General features: G+C 46.7%; 1 protein-coding gene across 2 annotated transcripts in view; it reads left to right on the forward strand.

Annotated features, from left to right (window-relative positions):
- The window catches only part of SLCO3A1 (solute carrier organic anion transporter family member 3A1), a 373,911-nt gene that overhangs the window by 334,061 nt on the left and 14,528 nt on the right, over positions 1-25,322 (forward strand). For both annotated transcript variants that reach the window (XM_040256981.1, XM_040256980.1), the window contains exons 7-9: positions 787-925; positions 13,610-13,785; positions 17,651-17,715. In XM_040256981.1, coding sequence (XP_040112915.1) covers positions 787-925; positions 13,610-13,785; positions 17,651-17,715 — 380 coding nt within the window. The remainder of the gene's footprint in view (positions 1-786; positions 926-13,609; positions 13,786-17,650; positions 17,716-25,322) is intronic.

The raw sequence follows: 25,322 nt of genomic DNA on the forward strand, positions 1-25,322 counted from the left end.
CACCCCAAGGATTACAGCCTTCCAGGCTTCTCTGTTCATGGGGACTCTCCAGGCAAGAATGCTGGAATGGGTTGCCATTTCCTTCTCCAGGAGATCTTCCCAACCCAGGGGTCAAACCCAGGTCTCCTGCATTGCGGTGGATTCGTACAGTCTGAGCCACCAGGGAAGTCAATAAAATAGAAGAGACTTCAACAGTTCCTAAACAATAAGAAGCTATCATTAGATTCACATAGTAATCACAGGGTCCAACCCATGTTAAGTGTGGGGTAGGGGAGGAGGAGAGAAGGGAGGGAAGAAAGGAAGGAATTTAGCTCTTACAGGACATCTTATTTCCTGTCTATTATCCTAAGACTTTGAACTGAAGCTGAATCAGACTTGTCCTTAGAGGGCATTATGGAGAGTCCTTATATATCCAGTACCAATGGCTGTTCCTTCTTATACATGAGCCTCTGGGAGTCCAATCTGGAGCATCAGGGCTGCAGCATGGTTGGCCCACAGGATACCAGTTCCTCTCCACACCAGTCTCCTCCAAGCAGGCCACCAGGCTTCCTCCTGACATTAAGTCAGACAGAGCCAGGCTCATCTGCCACCCTGCGAGGTCAGACAGGCAGGATGGAAGCACACTGGCCAAGGCATCCTCTGTGTATCCATGCACAGTCCAAACACCAGCACCCTTCCTTCCCTGTACCGTGGCCACTGTGACCCCAGAGGGCAGGGGGCTGTCAGTGGGGATCCAGAAGAAGATGACCTTGCTCTGATGGATTCCACATGTCCTCTCTTTTCCAGCTCAACACCTGGCTCGGCCCTGGACCCCTACTCGTCCTGCAATAAAAACTGTGAATGCCAAACCGATTCCTTCACTCCAGTGTGTGGGGCAGACGGCATCACCTACCTGTCTGCCTGCTTTGCTGGCTGCAACAGCACGGTATTGCTGATTTTCTGACGGGATGGGATGGGACAGGGGAGCACAAACAGCCAGAGTAGCTTAAAACCCCAGGTCAGGGGCAAGAGTGGGCAACCACATGTGTCCTGGGGTTTGTGTCCCTGCCTTGTGAATTGTCTCAGCCTCTGCCCTGCTCTGGTGGAGAATTCTCCATCAGAAGGATAGGAGGCCTGCCAGGCCATCCAGCTGCTTTGTGCTAAATCAAATAGGTTTCCAAAAAGTGTCACTGAGCAATTTTAACAGAGAGTAAAAATTCAAAGGAAGTTGTATGGAGCCAGAGAAAAAGATTATGGTTCAAAGCTAGGAATAGGATGACACCACAGGTAATGAGTTCCCCATCAACAGAAGTATGTAAAGAAAGGTTGGAACCATTTATCAGGGAAGACCTCTTCCATACCTGAGACTATGCAACACTAATTCAGCATCTTCTCTGCTTGGTTCCCTTTGCCTTTATCTTCTCAGCTAGATGCCTCCCACCTTTTTCCATCTTGCCACTATCATTTCTTTCCATTTGCTTTTTTGCTCTTGTATTTGTTTTGGGGTTTTTCCTTCTCAACATGAATTATACAGTTGACTCTCAACCTGCATGCAACTGTCCACATTCTCTGCATGAAAACCTGAGACTATGGGACTGGTCCCCTAGTCCTGCTGATCCCACCTTGTACCTGCCCTTCTGCGTCCACACCCCGCTGCCCTGCTGCAGGCCCTCCTCTTCTCTCACTTAGACCAGTGTAGTAGCTGCCTCCCTGGCCTCGCAACTCAGGATGGGCCCCTGCTGGTCTGTCTTCTCCATTGCAGCCAGAATGATTTCTGTAATACTGCATGTTGTTCAGTTGCTCAGTCATGCCTGACTTTTTGGACCCATGCACGGCAGCACACCAGGCTTCCCTGTCCTTCACTATCTCCCGGATTGTGTTCATATCACGTCCATTGGGTCAATGATGCTGCCCAACCATCTCATCCTCTGCCATCCCCTTCTCCTCCTGCCTTCAGTCTTTCCCGACATCAGGGTCTTTTCCAATGAGTTGGCTCTTCACATCAGGTGGTCAAAGTATTGGAGCTTCAGCATCAGTCCTTCCAGTGAATGTTTAGTGTTGATGGTTTGGGCCCCTTGCTGTCCATAGCATGATGTATGAATATATCTCCTAATATTGGGCCATCCTTGCATCCTGGAATGAATTTCACTGTTCTGCTTTGTTTTCAGCCATGCCAATGGCTGGCAGGATCTTAGTTCCCAGACTAGGGGCTGAACCGAGGCCCAGCAGTGCGAGCACAGAGTCCTAACCACTGGACTGCCAGTTGTTCAGTTCCTAAGTAACACTGCACCGGACCCTTTCTGATCAGTTAGAAGATAACATCTAGGCACTGAATTGGGTTTCTATCTTCAGCACATGTCTGTCCTCTGCCATGCTCTTCAGCTGTGCTTGCTTTCAGGTTGGGTATTCTGCTTTCCCCATACAACTTGGGTCTTTTCCTACTTCTTCCTCCAGTCTGACAACTCCTACTCACCCATCAATACCCTACTCAAATACCCCCTCCTCTGTGAAGCCATCCCTGCCCTCCTTTATCTTTGAGCTTCTTGCCTCTGCAGTCTTGGTACCTGTCTCTCCTGGAGGCACCTTTCTCATTTCACTGCAGTGATCTGTTAAGAGGGTTTGTCATCTGCCCTGACCTGTGAGTTTCCTAAGTGAGCCCTGGCGCCCATAAGTGTTCTGTAAATGTCTGGAGATGCAGAGATGGAAAGAAACACAAGAAGGCTTGAGTGGCTGCTTTCAAGGAACTTAGAGTTGATATCATTTGTTTCTCCCCTTTGCTTATTGTGTGTCTTTTGGGAGCAGCTATTTCATTGAAGGAAGAAAACTGTATCATTTGTTTTCATTTCCAAAGACCTCATTTTTCCTTACATTTAACATTTAGATCCTTGGCCAGTTATTAACATTTTTCTACAGAGAAAATAAATCACCCTCGGGTGGAGGGGGCAAGGACTGATTCTTTTTTAAGTAGATGATAAAGCAGTTTCCTTAAGTGGGTGGAAATGAATTTTTAAAAAGAGATGGGACCTTGAAAATGGTTAAAATAGAAGTACAAGCTATTCTTTTTCATAACAACAATTTCATTAACTCTTTAATATCTAAAAGCTATACTATAAATCAAGTTTGGTTACTGTGCTGTGATGAGAATGACATTGACTCAGTATAGGCTAGTGTCCTGAGACCAAAGCAGTCTATTCCAGAGCATTCTCTGACCAAAAAAAGGTCTAAAAAATGTGTGTCTCCTGTTCTTCCCTGGACGAGAGGCTTATTGAATAAGAGCTTAATCAGGCCCGGGTTTGCTTCTGGCTGCTGAAGCAGCAAGCTGTGGAATGCAATTATCAACAGAGGGCAAGCATCTCCGATTCCCTCTGGACATACATGGTTTATTCCCCAGACACCTGCCTCTTCTTCACAGTACCAGAGGCCTCATATTTTCTGCTAGGGTGCAGGTAATGCAGAGAGGTGATACCCCCTGCAATTACAAGGCAGAGAATGAGAAAATCCCGGGGCTGGGGTGGGAGTTACACTCTCCCCACAGAGGCAGGCCTCTGGATGCCTTGTCTTCCAGTGGGTGGACGAGGGCTTTAGGGTCACAGAGCTATGTGTACCCTGGAAAGGGGCTTTTGTGAAAGTTCAGCCCTAAAAATAACCACAACCCTGAAACTTGCAACATTAGCAAGCTCCTCTGAGAGCCTGTGTGGGCCAGGTGACAGGGCCTTTCACAGGTCACTCGTGGTCCCAGGTCAGAGGAATCTCAGGCCATCAACCAAAAAGGAGCAAAAAGCAATTTCAAAATACTTTCAGATATTTTGAGAAAATGCCAAAAGGGTGGATTATATTCCTGGGATGCTTACTCCCTCTTCCTCTCCCCTTCTTGTCTGCAAGCTCCCTCTGAAAACTCTTCCTCAAGCTAGAGGTTTCTTCATCCCTCTTTCCCCCTTTCGTATTTTTCCACCTGCGTCCACTGGAGTCCTCTCCCATTGTGGGCACAGCCATTCTGTCACCTGTAACCCCAGCCCCATGTGTATTATCTCACTCATCCTCACAACAACCTTGGAAGAACGTATTATCCCCTGATTACAGAGGAATCCTTGCCCAAGGTCACATGGACGGTGGTGGCGCCAGCATTGGAATGCAGGGTCTGCTGGACGGCAGTCTCACTGTCTTCCCCGGCCCTCTGACTTCTCTCTTTAGTATGCCTGCCTTTTCCGCCAGCTGAAAGGAGCTCTCCATGTGTGCGCGCCACGGTTGGGATGCTGTACCTTCACGATCTGACCCTGCTGCCTCTCCAACCTCAGCCTCCCCACTCCACACCCCTCTTGAAGAACCACTGACACACTCCAGCTTCTTGGGGTGCCCCCTGTGTACCCAGCTCTCTTTTACCTCTGGACCTCTGTGCATGCTGTTTATTAGGGCAGGTCTTCCCCTAAGCCCTTGACAATCCTTAACACATCCTTATCCACAACTGAGAAGCCTCCTCGCATCTCCTCACTGCTTCCGAGGCTGCTCTGACCACCCCTCACCCCCGCCGTTCCCTGCAGAAGCCTCAGCACCTGTTCTCCCAGCAGGGTGGCCCCCCGCCACCTGATCGGATGGCCCATGTTCGCCTGCATCTCCATCACTTGCCTATCGCTAGGCACCCACATCCAGAAATGAGGTTCTGCTGTGGACCCCTGCACTGCCAGTGTTAGCCACGGCTCTGATAAAGGCTCTGGGCTTTCGCATGCCTGGTTGGAAACTGTGCCAACCTCAGCGTGCCTCAGGGAGACTCAGGTGGTAATACCACAACTGGCAGGCAGGTAGGCTGGTCACTGTAGATTTCCATACCGAACACCTCATCTGTGCTCGTCTCTCCCCACTTGACAGCTTCCATCCAGACCTGTGAAAATCCCCCCTAACTCGATTAGACGTGAATAAATCACCGACAAAATCACTCTGATTGTTAGGAGATCTGGTTCGTGTTAGTGGTTTCCTGATATCAGACTTTCCTTCCTGCCCTGGTTTGAGGTTTTGTGTTTTGTTGTCTGATCTCATTTCTCCTTGAGTGATAGCGATGGAAGTTTCCAGAATTGCATTTAATATACAATCTCTAATTCTCATTGCACGTGCCCAGGAGTGGTGATGGAAAAGATGGCAACTTAATTTTCTAAGCTTCCTTTGGCAGGAATATATTGTCCAGATTGTTTCTGTCCCTTTCACTCCCAGAAATAATTATTCCAACAGAAAGCATGTTGGGAGCTGCTGATTGACTGCTGGAAGTTGTATCCTTCTGATGTACTGAATAATTGACTTAGAAAAAGGCTTCTGTCAGCCACCAGCAGAATGTTCAAAGTCAGTACAAGTCCGGCACAGCAGCTTGTGGGGGGCTAAGGATAGATGACTCATCTGTGCCCCCCTCCAGGCCACAGGGATTTATCGAGCACAGGTTTGCACAGAGCTCGAGTAGGTGCTATGGCAGGGAGAGGATGTGGCTACCCTATTTTGGAGGCGTGCAGGGGGCTCCTTGTTCAGGACGGCCGGCGTGTCTCAGGGCTGGCCTTCATCCACAGGGAATGCGTGGGTGTTTGCCTGGAGGATAGGATGCCATACCCGAGTATGGAGTGAGTGTGAGCACAGGATGGCGGGGAGGCTTGAACCTGGTGACTTGGGCAAAGCTTTGGTTCGAAGTCAGGAAAGAGGAAAATCTAGAGGGAGGGGCCTGATATCCCTCTGAGCTGCAGCTCCATCCCTCCCCTGGGCTCTGCCTGTACCTCGCCCTCGGGATGCTGGAGCAGGGAGTGAGTCTAGTGCTCCCCAAAGTGCAACCCTTTCCCCGCGCCTCGGCAGGAGATCATTGCAGGTTACCGGGGCGAAGGGTGGACGGAGGTCTCGCTTTCATCGCAGAGTTTTTCCTCCATGGCCCTTATCCTTCAGCCAGTGACCCTGCCAGGGAACAAGCTAGTGCGTTTCTTCTTGCAGTGTTTCAATTTCCCCTTTGCCTAGAGGCGCATGGGTTGCTGCTGATGCTCTTTGTGACAGGCTCTGAGGTCTTCACCTGGAAATACTGGCTGGGGTTAGGCCAATGAGGTGAAGAAATTCTAAGCTGCAAAAAGACAGTAATAAATGACAGGAGAAGGTCTGAGGAACTTCACTGAATCATAAAAAGATCCCGTGAAAGTCTAGGACACGTGGGAGTGTGTTACCATTCAAAGGAAGACGTGCCAGCTATTGTACCGTCTCGGGCCTCTGCCACCTGGGGCATCAGGAAGAAGCAGGGCAGGATGCTGTGCGTGTCAGCACGCGCCCTGGCTGACTCCCTTCTGAACTACAGGACTCAGGCCTTACCTTTCGTAGAAACTGCCATCAGTTCCTGCTTGTTGTTTAGTCGCTAAATCCTGTTTGACTCTTTGAGACCCTGTGGACGGTAGCCCATCAGGCTCCTCTGTCCATGGGGTTTCCCAGGCAAGAATGCTGGAGTGGGTTGTCATGCCCTCCTCCGGGGATCTTCCCAACCCAGGGATCGAACCTACGTCTCCCGTGTTGGCAGGTGGATTCTTTACCGCTGAGCCACCGGCGAAGCTCTTTTGTCCTGGTAACTGAATACATCTCAGAAAGAAAACCAAACCAGTGTTTCAGGATGTTGAGAAAGAAACATTCAAGTTTTCACAGGCTCGAAATACAAAGAACATCATCACCCCCTTGTCTGTCCCCTTAGTGAAGTCAGTGAAGTTGCTCAGTCGTGTCCGACTCTCTGCAATCCCACGGACTGTAGGCTACCAGGCTCCTCCATCCATGGAATTTTCCAGGCAAGAGTACTGGAGTGGGTTGCCATTGTAGAAATGTCATTTTCAACCTAGAGATTAGCTTTACTTGTGCAATTAGTAGAATTGATCCCTCAGTATTGAATACAGAGGGAAAAAGCCCAAACAAAAACAACTTTATTTGCCAGATACTTCAGAAACACTACTGAGGAATATTTTGTACGTGTAGTATGAGCTGTCAAAATAGAATGCTAATGATTTCCTCCATCAATGGGAAAATGAATCCTAGCTTCGAGAGAGTCATTTTTCTATTTTTATGGTCTACAGCTTTGCTGTAATTATTTATCCCCATCATTGCATGTGAATAGAAACATTTCTCAATTTAAATTAATGGCTGGATATAGAACAAGAGTAGAATTTTCAGTGATTGTGCTCTTCTTCTTCTGGAGTTTTTAAATTTTTTTAAATAGATGGTACATTTGTGTGGCTCAAGAACCAGGAAGTATAAACAGGAGGGAGTGGGAACTCCTCCTCTCCATTACTCTCTCCTGTTCACCCGCTGTTCAGTCCACGACTCTGCCCATTAGGTAAATACTATTATTAGTTTCTTGTATATGCTCCTGGGTTTTTATGCACATTCCAGGTATTATTCTGTAGCTTGTTTGTTTACTGTTTGTCATCATTTTTGCTGTTTTAATCGAAGGATAATTGCTTTACAATGTTATATTAGTCTCTGCTGCACAATAGCATGAATCAGTTATATATGCACATATATCCCCTCCCTTCCACCCCCGCCCCACCCTCCAGGCATCACAGAGCACCAGCTGAGCTCCCTGTGCTATGCAGCAGGTTCTCACTAGCTATCTGTTTTACACACGGTAATGTATGTCAATGCTACTTTCTCAATAGCTCATTTGTTTATTTTTAATTGAAGTATAGTTGATTTCTAGTTGTGTTTATTTTCAGTAAGGTATACAGAAAAAGTACACAGAAAAAGTGTACATATATTTAGTTCCCTATGCTGAACAGGAGGCCCTTGTTGGTTATCTGTTTTGTACTGTAGCTTGTTACTTGTGTTTTGTTGTTAATAGTTTATCATGGAGTTTTTTCATGTTAGTGTGTAAGGAGCACACTGACACCTTTCTTACAGCTGCATAACCTTCCATTGCGTGAGCCTACTGGAGTGTATCTAACCAACCCCTGCTGATGGGCATTCAGGTGAATGGAAACTTTAGTTCCTGCAGGCCCTGTTGTGACTGGAACTGGACTTATGTCATTTTATGCCGGGCAAGTCTGCCTGTAGGATAATTCTCGTAGAATTTCCGAGCTGATCCCGCCCTGTCCGCCAGGTCACCACCACTGCTTCCAAGTCTTGTCAGGCCAGCTCCTCTGTGCGCAGTGGGGCCATCTAGTTATCAGTGAGATCTCTCAGGGCAGGAAAGCCCGGTCCTGCCACCCCATGCATGGTACCAGGCAGAGACACCAACTCTCACATATTTCTCCCCCAGAGAATGGCAGCCTGGGAAGACGTTCCTTTGCCATGCGGATGGAAAACCAGACATTTGCCAGGTCAGGGATGGTAAACTCCTCTCCTGGAGCCTAATGTGCTTTTTTCATAGTTAAATATATTGGGGGCCACCAAGGACAGCACTAGGGGGCTGCTGCTTTATGCAGGACGTGATCATCTGCAGGCAGCTGCCAAGGTCCAACTGCGTTCTGGACTGATGTACACACAGGGTGAGAACCAGATCCCCACCATCGAGCCTCTCCTTCCCTCATACCCAGGTTGCTGCTGTTCAGTCGCTCAGTCGTGTCTGACTCTTTGCGACCCCGTGGACTGCAGCGCGCCAGGCTTCCCAGTCCTTCGCTGTCTCCTGGAGTTTGCTCAGACTCATGTACATGAGTCCGTGCTGCCCAGGTTGTCTCTACATTTTCAGGCTTCCCAGTGTTTGGGGCTCTCGCAGGTCTCAGTTAACCTGCGTGCCTGGTCAACACCAGCAAAGGCCTGTCCTACTCCTCCCTGCTCGCTTGGGATTGTAGGGTGAAGCCCCAGTGCTGGAAAGTTCTCTCTTCCAATTATGCACCCTGGGATAATTATTTCCACCACACTGGGACATCCGGAGGGAAGTTTCTAGATCTATCTGCAGTCTCTTGTATTACCTGGGTCCAAATAAAGGACCCTTTCCATCCCTTGCCATTGGACTTAAGCTTAGCATTTACCCTTGGATTCTCTGTGGTCAGGGTCCTAGGAATGTTCCAGCCTGTATCCTAGGCCTTGGGACCACCTGCGTTTTCTGTTCATCCTGTCGAATTGACTCTTGTAACCAAGAGGGAAACTCATCCAAGTTCCCACTCAGATCACTAGCGCTTACCTCCTCCCCAGCCTCTTTCACAGCTCCTCTCAAATAGGTTTACTCTGAATAAATGAGTACAGAGTTGCCTAGGTCCTTTGGGAGGGACCCATCCATTTTCAGGGGGCTTCCCAGGTGGCCAGTGGGTAAAGAATCCACCTGCAATGCAGGAGACATGGGTTTGATCCCTGGGTCAGGAAGATCCTCTGGAGGAGGGCATGGCAAGCCACTCTAGTTTTCTTGCCTGGAGAATCCTATGGACAGAGGAGCCTGGTGGGCTACAGTCCATGGAGTCGCAAAGAGTCGGACAGGAAGGAAGCAACTGAGCATGCACGCACATCCATTTCCAGCTTCTCTCCTTGGCACCAGGGCAAGCCAGTATCGTCACTGGCCATAGACCCGTTCTCCCTTCTCCTAGCACCTATAGCCCAACAAGTGCCTCATTTCTGTCCAGCCACCCCGGCCTGCCCTGGGTCCATTCTTGTCCCATTCTCCCTGGCTCTGTGCTCTCACCCCTCCCTTGCCTTGGCTGCACATCCCAGGATGGCTCGGCCCTGCCGTTCACTCACACCATTCACAGGATTGTGCCTTCCTGGACACGGTCACCTCACCTGGACCGTATGGGCTGGGTAGTCACTGAGATAAAGGCGTCTTATTTCTGTGCCATTCCAGTAGGGCCACGATCACGGCCCGATCAAGGGAAGACCCTCTTCAGAAGGGGATATTCACATCTCAGAGCAGAGGAGGTCCAGGCAGTTTCCTCTTATGGTAAATGGAATACAGTTGAGCCATAGCCTAGGTGCAGAACAGAAATCTAAGACTGGGTATAGGTCCCAATTACAAAGTACTCGTTAAACTAAACAGAGCTCACCAGTCACACAGTTCATTCAGAGGGTACTGATCCCATCACAGTCCTAAAGGCTACGGGAGTCAGAACTCAGTTCCTGGGGTCTAAGCCAGCCCCTTGTGGATGGGCCTGTTTCCTGTTTATACCTGAGCACTCTCTGAGTCCATGTGGTTCTAAGGACCCCAGCCCCAAATCTCTTTTTCCTCATAGGCTATAGGAGGGACCAAAGAGAGAAGGATGGGGGTGGTTTGAACTAGGGCAGGGTTTGAGAGATGTTTTGTCTTTGTTGTTGTTTAGGATATGGTAAAATGAACAGACCTTGAGGGTTCATTCATTCATTCACTGAGTCATTCATTCAATACTGTCCTCTCAAGCTATGGATAAGTCAGGAATCAAAACCACAGTGGTTTCTGTCCTTATTAGCCTTATGGTCACGAGGAGGCTTTGACATAGGAGTACGGGGGAGGTCAAGAATTTACCATCGCGTTTCTATAGAGTTTGTCATTTCTAAGGTAAGAGATGTGGAGGGAAAGGAGATGAGGGCTGGAAGTGTATATATCTGTCAGGGTTTAGTCAGGAAAACAGCACCCACACGTCTTGGAAGTAGAGGGTTTAGTATAGGAAATAGAACTTATGTAGTGTGGCGGAGTTGGGGAAATGGGATCTGGAAGAAGTGAGATAAAGGACTAGAGAAAAGTCACCACACCCCCAGAAGTATCAGTTCAGGTGGGCAGGCTGAGGCTTATGGGAAATTCCCCAGAATCTGTGCCCAGCGGGCTGCTCAGTGAGCTGAAGGGGGTACTCAGGGGCGTCAGCAAGACTGCATCCAGGTCAGTAGAAGTGGGCACGGGGCCTCTGTTGTCAATAGGGTGGCCAGAAAAGAAGGTGGGTGCACGCAGGGATGGTAGGGCCAACCGGCTCCTTCTGGGCACCTCCGCATTTGTCTGTCCCCATGTCTGACCATCTGAGAGTAATAGCCCCTGCCTCACTTACAAATCTCTTCTGTGTTTCCTCTGGTCCAGCTCTCATCGTGCAGGGACGGGAATCCTAAGGAGATGGTTGCCCGCCCTGGACAGTAGAGTAGTGCCAAGATGCCAGTGCAGAATCCCATACAGGGCGCTCATCCTGGAGTTGGTTCTGATATCTCAGAATGTTCAGAGGCTTAGGAAGGGGCATCCCAGGAGGGTCTGGGATGGGTGTGAGTTAGAGATGAAACTTAGGAGAGTCATCAGAAAGCATGTGCACGCATGCTCAGTTGCTCAGTCGTGTCCGACTCCGCGTGACCCTGTGGACTGGAGCCCTCCAGGCTCCTCTGATTCTCCAGGCAAGAATACTGGAGTGGCTTGTCATACCCTCTTCCAGGGGATCTTCCTGGCCCAGGGATTGAACCCATACCTCTTAAGGTCTCCTGCACTGGCAGACAGGTTCTTTATCACCAGCACCACCCGGGGAGCTCCATCGGAAAGCACATGGATGTAACAGAATCTAGGGAAAAGTGCAGGGGCGAGAAGGGACGAGAATCTGGACCAGAGCCCCAAGGAGCTCCGGCATTTTCAAGCAGGAGACGGGGCAGGTGCCAGCAAGGAAAATGCAAAAGGGAAAAGGGAAACCATGAAGGCGGTGGGTTGCAGGCACGCACTCAAGGGGCTCCAGGGAGAGAAAAGTCGATGGAGGGGTCGTCTGTGGAGGTCACTGGTGAGCTCAGCTGATCTGATCGCTGCATGTAGGAATCTAAGCCAGCTGGAGTGAGTCGAGAGCATGGAGGCAGTGAGCATGAACAGCTGGAAAGTTTAGCTTCAGCGTTCAGGGTGTGGGGAGAGGATCAGTTTCCTCTCCTCAGAAGAGAGGGAAGTGGCATTTTCAATTTGAGTTGAGGAGAAGCCCTTGTTTGTTATTCAGTCAGTAAATCGTGTCTGACTCTTTGCAACCCCATGGACTGTAGCATACCAAGCTTCCCTGTCCTTCTTTATCTCCCGGAGTTTGTTCAAACTCATGTCCATTGAGTCGGTGATGCCATCCAACCATCTCATCCTTTGTTGCCCCTTCTCCTCCTGCCCTCAATCTTTCCCAGCATCAGGGACTCTTCCAATGAATCGGCTCTTTCAGGGAGAAGCCCTGTTTCCTGATAAAAGTGGAGGAATATCTGTTCCCATTTGCACCCTAAAACCACCTGCTGAGTTTCCTCTACTGCGTCTCAGCACTGTGCTATAAGACAGCGCTTGATAGATCACAGAAATGACACGTTCTTATCCCAGGAGCTTAAGGTCTCCTCCAGAAGGATAGCAAGGGTCTCTGCCATGGGGTGACGAGTATGTCCCTATGGAGGGAAGTGCCAGCTCAGATGGGGGTGTCTGGGGAGGCCTTGCAGCCAAATGAAATGTCAGCACTGGGTTTTGAAGAAGATCTGTGATTTCTCTGGGCAGAGATATATGCAAAGAGACAGAGGGGCTGAGCCTCAGCACCTTTCACAGAACAACGGGAGATGCCCCTGGGTGCTGTATTGGGGCCATTTATACAAAAGCCCCTGCTGTGGGAAGATGGCTTAGGAAGAGGGGTCCAGCCCCACCCTGTGTCTCCTCCTACTTCCCACAGGTGAAAGCTTCTTGTGGGGCACAGTCATACAGGATGGAGCCCCAATCTGCTAAGTCTGGTGGGGAAAGAAAGGGAGAGGGAGGAGGAGAGGTACAAGGATGGGAGACAGGCGGAGGAGGGGGCACGTATAAACCAAAGAGGATTTGTTTGACCCTCAGGAGGATTTACCCCAGCGTGTGCTCTCAGAGCCAAGCAGCCCTGGAAAGAAAAGCAATGAATCATTTATGATTGTTTTCATTTTGTATTCATTAAAGACCTCTGCACTATTATCGAACCTTAATTGGCTTGGCTGTTGGCTAGGGCTGTCTTTCCCTACGCCCTTGCTCCTCCTTCGCCATCACAAACTCCTCTGGGGCATGAGCCAGGACCGTGCTGGGGAGCCGGGGCAGCTGGGCAAGAATCCACCCAAAGATCAAATGGAATGCAGCCGCTTGGCTTTCTCCTCTCTGATCATATATTAATAAATGTATCTCGCTGGTCTCCAGCTCGTTCCCCACGATCCGCTCTAAGCTCCCTGGCATCTCTGCACCCTCTTTGCTCTCTCAGCCACTCGAGAAGTCTCCCATTAGCCAGCCCCCTCTCACGGCCCCACAAGCCCAGCAACCTCATGCATGACAGTGCACATCCTTTGTTCCAGGTGCCATGGTGGGCAGTGAACCAGCAACCATATGCAGGTTACCTGATTTCCTTCTTTTAATACACTTCAGTGTAATTATAACTGCACAAAAGAGAGGACAAATTGGCAAGTGATTACATTGTTAATTTGCCAGTGTTTTATCACATTGTTGAAGCACAATTTCCTCTCTAATCGTATGGGGGGTGGGCAACACATCTGTCTACGGTGTGGGCTTATCGAGGAATTCTGGGACACAGAAATGAAATACACAGGAGACGGGGAAATCAGCTCTCCTCCCCATAAATATTCCTTTATTTTGCATGTGTTTTGCAGCCTCCTTCAAAAAAGCTAATTCGTTGATTCAGGCCTAATTATTGAAATGCTCCAGAATGCATAATCAGGCCGTGACAGACCCAGCTGATGGATGGCTTTAGATCTGGAGAGGGGAGATAGCCCCAGTTAACAGGGCTGACTGCTTCCCTTTCAGAATCTCACTGGCTGTGCATGCCTCATGACCATCCCACCTGAGAACGCGACCGTGATTCCTGGAAAATGCCCCAGTCCCGGGTGTCAAGAGGCCTTCCTCACCTTCCTGTGTGTGATGTGTGTCTGTAGCATGATCGGGGCCATGGCTCAGACACCTTCGGTCATCATCCTCATCAGGTAAGCATAGCCTCAGGGACGGAAAGCCACCCGCCCCGCCCCGCCCTGCCCCGCCTCCCTCCCTGCTGTGTCTGCAGCTCTCCCAGAAATCAGAACTCTGGGGACTGTGAGTCTTGCAAGCCAGCTTCCCTAGGCTGGTAGGAATCAGTTATGTTTGATGGAAACCTAACAGCAAAAGTAAGGCTTCCCCAGTGACTCAGACAGTAAAGAATCTGCCTGCAATTCAGGAGATCTGGATTCAATCCCCGGGATGGGAAGAGCCCCTGGAGAAGGGATGGCAACCCACTCTAGTATTCTTGCCTGGAGAATCCCCACGGACAGAGGAGCCTGGCGGGCTACAGCCTGTGGGGTTGCAAAGAGTCAGACATGACTGAGCGACTAACATTTTCAACTTTCACGCCAAAAGTAGAAAGCACAGCCCAAGAAAAAACACTGCACTTTCATGTCCTACCAGGAACAGACTCTGCAGGTAATTTGAAAGGTACTGCCGTCTTTCATTGATATTTGCAAAGAGCAACACTGTTGGAGTGAAATGAAAATGGCATGGGAGTAGCCGAGTCCCCGTGTCTGGCTCCTGTCTCAGGGCACTGATTCGCAGTATGACCTTGGGCTCAGTGTTGTTTCTGAATCTGGAACTGGAGGCAATGTCAATGGTCCTGCCTGCCTCCTGCAGTGGGCTGGGTCCTGCTGAGACCATGTGTGTGCAAACTCTATAAAGATATAACGGGTCATTGACAAGGTGTGATGCAGTGCTGAGTGGCTCGTGGAAGCAAGCAGTGACTGCTTTTGTACAGATGGATAGTTGGAGAGAGTCAGCCATAATTCTGTGTTTCCCTGTTTCTCGGGAACTATCCTGGGGGGTGGGTGAGGTGTCTCCAAGGTGAATTATTGAGTAATTTTCTGAGTAACTTACACAGTTGCAAAGTTATCTAGATTTGTGTGAGGAACCCAGAAGAGGCAGGCTTCATGTCTGGCGACCATCTTTAACAGAGGAAGAGGTACCAAGCAGAGACAGATCCATCTTACCGGGATGTAGTTATCTAAACAAACCAATTCAATCCCAAGGGCTGGAGATAAAAGTAGGAATGAAATGCTTGGATGCAGCCTGTACAATTATACATTTTGTTGTTGTTTAAGTCACTAAGTGTTCAATTCGTTTGTGACCCCATGGACTGTAGCATATCAGGCTCCTCTGTCCATGGGATTTCCCTGGCAGGAATCCCAGAGTAGGTTGCCATTTCCTTCTCTGGGAGATCTTCCTGACCAAGGGACTGAACCCGTATCTCCTACACTGGCAGGCAGATTCTTTACCACTGAGCCACTAGGGAAGCCCCGGTATGTAACATTTGCAGCTGCTTTATCCAGCCTCTCTGTGTCTACTACTTTTCCTGATCTTGGTTAGAATTCACAAGGAAAAGGATTTATACAAAGTACTTATGTTATAAAGTCATTAGCAAAGCTTTTTCAATGTGCAGAAGCAATGATAGTACAATAGCAAATTGCCATTTTATACTTGTTACATTTGAAAAAATAATTTAAAAAAAATTCACACCCAGTTCTGTAAGTAGGGCTCTAACCAAACAGGTAAAGTCACATCTTTCTGCTGGCATTGAGAAACATAGTGATCCTTTCATAAAAGCAAGGTGGCAAATATGAGTTCAAGAGGCATAAAAACGTTGGTTTTTTTTTTTTTTTATGAGGTAACCCTACCCCTTGCCACTTATCTTAAGAAAATACGAGAAGAAAAGCTCAATGCAGACAGATTTTTATTACAGTGTTAACTATAATCACAGAAAAATCTGAATTGGAATAGTGAGTTAAATTATAGTCCCACAGCTCAGTGGAATAATGAAAATTCTTAAGAATATGAGAAGTGTTTATGAAATGAACTATTGAATTTAAATTATATATGGAGGATGATTATATATAATATGCACTGGACAAAACCCATCAGATCTCAGGCATGGGTTTGGGGTGAATGCATTATTTTTGTTGCTAGGAATTCCCATGAAGTTGTATTATACCAGTTGACACACAAAAGGCACCAAAAAGCAAGAAAAATGACCCTTATAGCCTTTAGCAATGACTGGTCCCCTTTTTTCTCTGCCCTTGACTCTGCTGCAAAAACCCAGCTCATTAGTTGTGGCTGCAGACCAAACACAGAAAGTCAGCTGAGACCTGAATCATGTCCAAATCTCAGCTTGATAAACAGCTCTTGGAGATTTTCAGGAAATATGTGATTCCCTTTCAGTGGACCAGCAACAGATGGCCTAAATGACCTAGGTGGGGCCTTGTACACCTCATAGCTCCATGCTGCTGGGGCCAGCTGGAGGTACGTGCCATCACAGATGTTCTAGGCAGACACAAGGGCACAGACACAAGCCACAGCCCAGATTATGGGCACCAGCCCTTGTCCCATCCCAGAGCAGTGGGCCCACTTCCACTCTTACTCCAGCCAGAAGCGTACTTGCCAACAGCAGCACTCAGGACATCCACAGTGTGCAGATACCGGCTATTTAGTAAGTCACGTAGGGGCCAGTGCTGGGCTCTTTGTTTTCAGTGTTTATTTGGCTGCATCAGGCCTTAGTTGTGTCATCAGGGACCTTTTGTTGTGGCATACAGACTCTGGTTGTGGTACTGGGGCTCCAGAGTGCACAGGCTCAGTCTCTCCATGGCATGTGGGATCTTAGTTTCCCAACCAGGGGTCGATCCTGTGACTTCTGCACTGGAAGGCAGATTCTTACCACTGAACCACTAGGGAAGTCCCCTGCCTCTTGTTTTCTTCGTTTGGTTGCTTGTGTTTTATTACTCAGCATATGCTGTGTGTCACACACCACACTGATGATGAATAAGACACAAATAGTCCTTGGCCTCAAGGAGAAAGACAAGCATTGAGTCAATACTGGTTGCAAGAGGAAGAGGCCTAACAGAGGAGATCTGTGACTAGCTGTGAGGACCTCTCTACTTGGAATCAGTCATCATTTCCAAACCCCCCTCCTGTCACTCTTATCTCAGACAGTGTGAGAATATTCTAGAAAATGTATGAAAAGATCATGCTCAGGGACTGCTGTGGGTAAACCAAAGCCAGGGACACTGAGTCAGTTCAAAACAAAGGCATGTGACTATATAAAGCTGTGTGTATGTTAGTCGCTCAGTCGTGTCCAACTCTTTGTGACCCCATGGACTGTGGCCCACCAGGCCCCTCTGTCCATGGGATTCTCCAGGCAAAAATACTGGGACAGGTTGCCATTTCCTCCTCCAGGGGGTCTTTTCTGACCCAGAGACCAAACCCATGTCTCCTGCAGACAGATTCTTTCCCACTGAGCCACCTGGGAAGGCCAAATAAAGGTACCTTTCCAGTTTAAAAGGTACCAAAGCTGGATGTAGATGAATGGACTATTTCACAAGTGGTCCATCTAGGGAACCAACCCATGCTAGTTGATTTCGCAAAATGATGCAGAATGACAGAGGTGTTTATGGTTCTGGCCTGAGTAGCATAAGGGGAACTGTCCTCCCCATTGATATTTCCCCTGATACATGTACCCACCAACTTAAGATGTTTCCCTGTGCTGGCAAATGCAAAATGCCTTTAAATGAAGACTTTGGGAACAAATTTGCATTCCATCCTTCAAATGACTAGTTTTAGTTAATAAAAAACACTGCTAAACTCCTAAACTTATCTTGTCCCTGCAGTTGCAGTGATTTTTCAGACTTTTGGCAGGGAAGGTGAAAAAAGCAAAAGAACAAAACCATTAATAATTTTCTAAGGAAGGGCTCTGATGGACAGCAGCAAATGACTCTGGGGTCTGTTAATTAAAGTGAAGTGATAAGAATCTCTTTTTCCTCTTCATCTCTTCGCATGTAGGACAGTCAGCCCTGAACTCAAATCCTACGCCCTGGGAGTTCTTTTTCTTCTCCTCCGTTTGTTGGGTACGTATTCTTTCTTTATTCCTTCGGTAGTGAACCGGATGCTTATAACCAGGTGAGTGCATATCACTGGAATCATCCCTTGAGTTGTCTTTTTTCTTATGAAGTTTAATTTTGGTAAACAAGAGAAAGGTCTGTTAAATGTTCAGGTTTTAGACCTACACTCACACACTCCCTGGATATCACAGAGTTTTTGTTGATACTAACTGTGCCTTCGTGCCTCCCTGAATTTTCACTGGCACAAGGAGGAAAAGTGAGGAACCAAAAAGAAAGGAATTTGATGGTATCATTGGGCACCCTCATTAAGCAACCAATAAGCCGCTTGTGAAATGCTTCATTTATGGGGCTGCCAGCTGCAGGAGAGAGGTATTCTCATAATGCTTCCCAAATGGAAACTTTGCATCCTTTAAATTTTTCCAAACTGACTTAGTTTATTTACCTTGAGTTTCTAGGATAAGGCAAATATGACCTTCATGCTATGAAGCCTATATTCCATAGTTTGGTATGGACAGAAGGAATTAAGTCTAAGATGGGAATAGCCCATGGTTCTCCTGGAGTGCTGGGACCAGCTGAGGAGAAGCTGGGAAAGCCTATCAGATAAACCTTCTCCCTGTAGACCACACTGCTGCTTTATGAACTCCCTTTGTCAAGGCCAAGATAGGATGACATGTTTTTTTCTTGAAATGATAAGGCTGTGGTCTTCCTTAGTGGACATTAAGTGATAAATAAAAATGGAAAGGAAGATAACCATGGCCTATATCTTCAGAGTAAAAAGTTCTCATTCCAAATAGTATATAACCTGGATGAGCACAAAGACTAACTATAGAAATGTTTATAAAAATATTCATAAAAGTGAAAAATTGGCAACAATTCAAACATCAGCAGGGAATTAGTTAAATCCATTATGGGTTCTAATTTCAGTAGGATTTATGTACCCCTTTAAACTGGAAAGAAAAATATTGATAAACTTGAAAAGGGTACATGATAAGTGGAGGGAGAAAGGTCTATATTGTATATGCAAATGTTTTTAAAGTATATATGGAAGTCCCTCAGTCGTGTCCAACTTTTTGCGATCCCACAGACTATACAGTCCATGGAATTCTCCAGGCTGGAATACTGGAGTGGGTAGCCTTTACCGTCTCAAGGGGCTCTTCCCAACCCAAGAATCAAACCCAGGTCTCCTGAATTGCAGGCAGATTCTTTACCAACTGAGCTATCAGGGATATATATACAGGGGAAAACACTGGAAAACTAGATAAGAAAATGGTATCAGCTATTATAAATGAATAGTGAGGCTATAAATGATATTTTATAAATTCATTTTTAAAATTTGAATGAAAAAATATGTATGTTTATTACTTTCATAATGAGATTATATTCTATATAATTGCTATGTGAAAGAAAAATATTCACCCTTAAATCCATTAATAAGACAAAGTCCTCGCTGGGGAATGAAAAAATACTGGACATCTGCCCTAGCTCTGCCTGTAGCAAATAACTTCCAGTCAAGGTTGTGATCTCTCTTGCCATGTCCATGACAAGACCTGGGAGTCTTCTTAATCGCTGTCAGTCCACATCGTTGGGATACATGGAGAATCGTAAATGGCATCTTTGTCTTATTTCTGGTTCATGGAAAATAGAAATGCTCTAGGTATAGTAATACCCAGTGTAAACAAGTTCAACTGTAATTCAAACTAAAACATTTTAGGCCTTCCTAGAACTCGTAGTGGCTTTTAGAGCTAACTACACAGGGTACTAATTATGGTGGGGTTTTTTTCTCTCATCATTGGGAGGATAGAAAATGCGTGTGTGGTGATGCCCCCATTCCACCCTGGTTTGGTGGATGGACAGATGAATGTGTAACATCAGGTAGCAGGTTGGAGACCCTTACTTCTGAAAATGGTGAAACCATTCCACGTGCAGGCTTCCTTGGTGGCTCAGCTGGTCAAGAATCCACCTGCAGTGGAGAAACCTGGGTTTGATCCCTGAGTTGGGAAGATCCCTAGAGAAGGAAATGGCTACCCACTCCAGTATTCTGGCCTGGAGAAGTCCATGGATCCGCAAAGAGTCGGACACAACTGAGTGACTTTCACTTTCTCACTTTCACTACTTTCATTCTACATACACATTCACTCAACAAACTGACATTTATTGAGCATCTAATGTGTTCAGAGCTCCATGGACCATACCCAGGTAACTGAGCCCAGCATTGCTCTTAGGGAGTTCCTTTAGGAGCTGACCAGAGAAACAAAAAGCCTTCCATTTACGGGATTACTACAGAGGTCTCTGTACCTCTAAACACATGCTGAGGACTCAACATAGTGAGTAAAAAATAACCTTCAGAATAATTTTGATAACACTAAATGTAAGAAAAATTTTGCAAGTTGTTTTTGAAAAGTTAATGAAAATTATAGGACACTTGAAGACAGAAATGGAAAATTATAGAGCATGAGTAACGTGACACCGTTAAGATCACTGTATGTTGCTCTAAAGCTCAAACATTATCTGAACGAGTATTTTTCAACTTCTGTGATTATAATCTACAGCAAGATATAAACTTTATATTGTGGCCCAGTGCATACATATGCATAAATACAACTGAAGCAGATTTCATGAAAAATATTCACCATTAATGTGTGTGATGTGCTCTGATATTTTCTATTCTATTTCATTCTTTTAAAATAGTGGGTCAACTATATTGATTGTATTGTCCAACTGGGTCACACATCAGAGTTTAGAAAATGGCTCTAGAAGGATATGCCACAGTTTCATTTTTTAATTAAAAATGGCTTATCAGAGAAGTCTTTGCAATGGGCCTGATTCCATTTCCTGCAGCACCCAATGAGATAACCACCATTACAGTTAATGAAGGGCCAACCGAGAAATCAGATTCAAGACATTGTCAAGCTTTGTGCTTGGCCCTGCTTGGGTAATGGGTGATGGTAAGGACATCATGTTCAGTGTGATGAAACTAGAGATGCAGTCAGTAGAGGGGTAGGGTGGATATGTGGGAAAGCCACCGACCTGGGGTTGGGGACGGGAGTATGGGTGAAAGGATGTGATATTAACCTGAAGCATGAAGAATGCAGAAGAGTTACCTTGCTAGCAAAAAGGAGAGAGTGCTTTAGACCAAGGGACTTAAAGGAGCAAAAGCCTGGAAGTGAACAAATGCTGAAGCATGTTTGGGGGCTGCAGGAAGCCTTTGTGGCTGGAGGGGATGGCTGTCAAGGACACGATCAGAAAGAGTTGCTGCGCTGTTGACAAGGTTGACCTTTATCCCCAAGGCAAATGAAATCGTTGATGGACTTTAACATGGCGATAAGATCCATTGTGCATTTTTAGAAAGGCCTAGTGTCTGCCACGTAGAGAATGTGGGAACTGAATATTAAGCCACTGGTATAACAGAGGAGCTGATGGAGAACCATGCTGAGGATGCTGGCTACCAAGATGGGTAGATGTGGATAGAGAAAGAAGTGTCAAGGCTTAGTCCCTGAATGGAAGTGTACAGACTGGAGCATCTAAGGAGGAGGAATCCACAGTGACAGTGCCTTCTAAAAGGTTTCGATCATGTGGTGCATGAGAGGTATTATTAAAGCAGGACGACCAGAATGAGGAGCAAGCTTTTGGGAGTGGCATAGACCAACACCATCCAACAGACCTTCCTGCAGTGGTGGAAATGCTCCATGTCTATGCCACATGGGGCTGTGGAACACTTGAAATGTGGTTTCTGTAAACTGGTTTCTCCTTATTTTTGTTGATTTTCATTTATGTAGCTGCGTATGACCAGTGACTATCATACTGGACTGTGCAGGCCTTTGATGCACCGCCATTGGTGGGTCAGAGCCTGAGGCAGTGGGGGAAGCATGGGGAGACTGCTCTTTGCAGATACTTGGCTGTGAGGGGTGTAACGAAAGAGGGAAAGACCCAGAAGTGAATGCAGGTTATCTTCCTTTGTTTCAAATGCTGATGGAAAGGAGTTGTGAGAAAGGGCAGAGACCTGTGGTGGGTCACGTCACCAAGAGCTTCGTATGTAGCCCATGGGAGCCCTGGAGTAGCAGCAGTAACATGGTTGGTGATATCAGTGGTGGGTGAGGAGGAGTATGGAGCAGAGAGATTAAGACTAGTGGTCACAGCAGGGCTAATGTGACTGACCCTGGTGTCTGAGCTGGACAAGGAAGAGGTAAGCTAGAAGAGGGGAGAAAGAACAGAGAGAGAGAGGGCACACACGAGCTGGATGTAGTAAGTCATGAAAAAAGAGCTGGAATCTGCAGCCAGAGCTTTGTTGTCTGACTTTGAGATTGAGGTGGTGGAGCAGTTCTGAGAGATGACAAAACCCAGAGAGGAAAGGAACAGCCTTGACATTGAGAATGAGTTGCTGAAAGGCCTGAATGAGAGCTCATGTCCATGGAGAAGTTCAAGTCACCCAGGACAGTGGTGGAATTTGAGTGGAAGAGGACAGAGTTGGATAAAAGGTCAGGAAATTCAGAGTAAATGAATGACTTACTCAAAGCAGAACGCCTGATGTAATCAAATCCATCCTTTTTCGCCCTTATGCAAATGTCCTGATCACTGTTTTTCTCTCTGGGTGTGGGCATAACATCCACTCAAGGGTCTGATCTTGTTCCTGAGGAGTCTGTTGAATGCTGCAGATGTTACACCAAATTTGACTGGATTCACTACCATGAACTCTCCTCCACAAATGCCTGCTCTTGGTTTTCCAGACCAACAAGCTGGGCAAAGATCACTGGGAACGTCAGCCTCAGGGGGCACTTCTGTATGCAGGGGTCATTCCTGAGCAGACTGTCCTTGGCTCTTGGCTTATTGGTGAACTAATATAGGAGATGTATGTCTTAGAAGCTCCTTGTGTGGTTCATCCAACATTTGTTGAGCTCCCATTGTGAAGTCTTGAATTTCTGCAGGCACACAGGAGAAATGAACATGTTGAATGAGGGCTTTGGGAGAAGTAGGCCCAGTCTGCCAGAAACTCCAGAGGAGGGGCTGTGGGACAGTAGGGCATAGGATACAATGTCTGGAATGTGAGGGGAGACTCCGCCTACTCACCTCTGCATTTATTTATTTATTCAGCAAACTTTTGCTAAGCACCACCAAGGCATCTAACTTCCTAAAGGACCTGTAGGCTTAAAAGAATATTCACAAGCTAAAAGTTGAGAGTTATGTTTTATTCAGTGGGAATTTTTAGGACTTCAAGCCCAGGAGACAGCATCTCAAGTAACTCTGGGAGAACTGATCCATGGAAGTGAGGGAAGGAGCCAGGTTAAAGAAAACCAGATATCCCAAATTAAGAAATTTAGTGCTTTTCTCTGTATGGGAAGATACAACAATCTGGGCTCATGGAAATCATTCCTTTGATATGACCTCAGCTATCTGGGCCAGTCTCCTATATTTTCACATCCTGAGTCCTCTCAGGGCTCACCATTGGGAGTGGCTGCAGTCTGATGGCTGCAGTCTGATGGCTGCAGTCTGATGGCTGCTAGATGGCAGGTATTCTTTCCTTCCTGAGTTCCCTCAGGGCTCACCATCCCTGGTGGCTGCATTTGTTGATGACAGTGACCTCCTTTGCTTACTGATGTGAAAGAACTCGATTTCTCTCTAAGCACCAATGATGTATCTAACTTTAAGGACCTGTACCACCCAGGGTCTATGTCCTGACCAGTGCTAAGGTTTGCCATGGACCCTGCTACAGTCAGGCACAACAGGTTTGAGTCCAACTCTGCCATACTGAGCATGAGACCTTTGGCAAGTAATTTAAGCTTCTTGAGCCTCAGTGAGTTTAACAAGGCAGCCGGGAATGAAATGAGAATAGAGCAGCTCCTCTCAACTTCTCGGATTTAAGAAAAGTGAATGTCAGGTATCTGCAGATGATGCTGGACAGTATCAACAGAGTCTCTTTCTTGGCATCACTGAAACAGAGAAACTCATTAATCTTACGAGGAGAACATTCTTTTCAACATCCATTTCTAGCTAGTGCTGGACATAATAGTAATTCCTCCAGGTTGAATAGAGGTCTTGGTGAATTCAAGTCTTGGCAGGTAAGCTGGGAGAGGAATGGATATCTTTTGAAATTTAAATGCCAGAGTAATTTGTAGCTTCCATTTTGTTTCATAAAGGAATGTGAATTTATTTTTCTTACCATAGCTTTTCCACTCACTTTTTAAGTTTAGACCAAAGAGTGTAACTAAGCCTGGCGTTTTCAACCCACAGAGTGAATTAAGTAGCCAAAATACAAGACCTGGAGGTTTAATCTCTGTTAATAGATTTCAGGAAAACAGAGACAATTTCCTTAAGCGATGCTGCAATTTTTGCATTGAAATATAGTTGCAATTTGAGCCCGAGTATAATGGGAAGATTTAATCCTTTTAATATTCTCTGTAATAACGAGTAACAGCTCTAAGCTTCCGGATACCCTCCCCAACATATGGTGGGTTCCTTAGTGTTCCAGTGGTGGGACCTTGATTAATGCCTACTGAATCTGCGAGTTCCCCACGAGGAAACACAGGAAGAAAAGAGAACAAAGGGGAGAGGACTGCTCCTGCAGGCACCGAAGAAAAGAGCATTCCTTTAAAACACACGGTTTCTAAGAAATACTTCATCATTATCATCACCTGCCTTCTCCTTGCTTAGGTAACTGAGGCTGTAACAGAAGTAAGCACTAACATACACCTTACCCGTGTGACCTCCCTTCCGGAAACATCTGATTATCCTCCAAAAATGTCTTATTCTTATGAAGTGAAGAGTTCCTGCCAGTTGGGGTTAGTCACTGAATCTTGGCTTGGAGGGTGTTCTGCAAATCTTGCTCTGGAGATGAGAATTTAAAAGATGAATTTTCATTGATCCAAATGAAAAGCCAAAAAACAGGAAAGGAACCAGATTTGTTGAGTGCCCACTCCATAAAGGGCTTTTCCAAATACCATATCAACTTTGCAAAGATCAGAACCCCTGTTGAAAGCTTCAAAACCAGGCTTCCACAAACCAGTTATTCCCAGGAGCTTAGTGGAAGGGTAAATAATATGTTTTCTATAGCCCTGGAAAGCCCTGATAAGAGCTCTAAAATCTTCTCCTCAAATCAACAAACTTTAAATTTGTAGGAAAGAAATTATTGGATTGGAGGTTTTGAAATATCAAGCCTGGGGCAAATAACCTCTCAGTATCTGTTTCTCTATAGGTATAATAAAGGGGGTTGGGGGGGGGATTGTGCTATATGGAGAACACCCCATGCAGTGCAGGGGTGAGGGGCAGTTGGTAGTAATTATTGTCACTGGGTTGGGAAGAGCTCCTGGAGATAGAAATGGCAACCGACTGCAGTATTCTTGCCTGGGAAAAATCCCATGGATGGAGGAGCCTGGTGGACTATAATAGTCCATAGGGTCGCAAAGAGGTGGACACAACTCAGCACCTGAGCACACACACAGTTACTGTCCCAGTCGTCACTCTGTAGAAGTCTCCCACTGCCATCTGGGGAGCTAGCATCTTTCAGGGGCCACAGGGCTTTTCTATGCCCTTCCTGAATGATGAACATATAAACAGCGAATGGCCATCTGTGAAAATTAATCAAGTGGGACTCCCTCTGTCATGAATCAGATGAATTTCAA

This window comes from Oryx dammah, unplaced genomic scaffold (assembly GCF_014754425.2).
Source record: "Oryx dammah isolate SB20612 unplaced genomic scaffold, SCBI_Odam_1.1 HiC_scaffold_16, whole genome shotgun sequence".
Taxonomy (NCBI): domain Eukaryota; kingdom Metazoa; phylum Chordata; class Mammalia; order Artiodactyla; family Bovidae; genus Oryx; species Oryx dammah.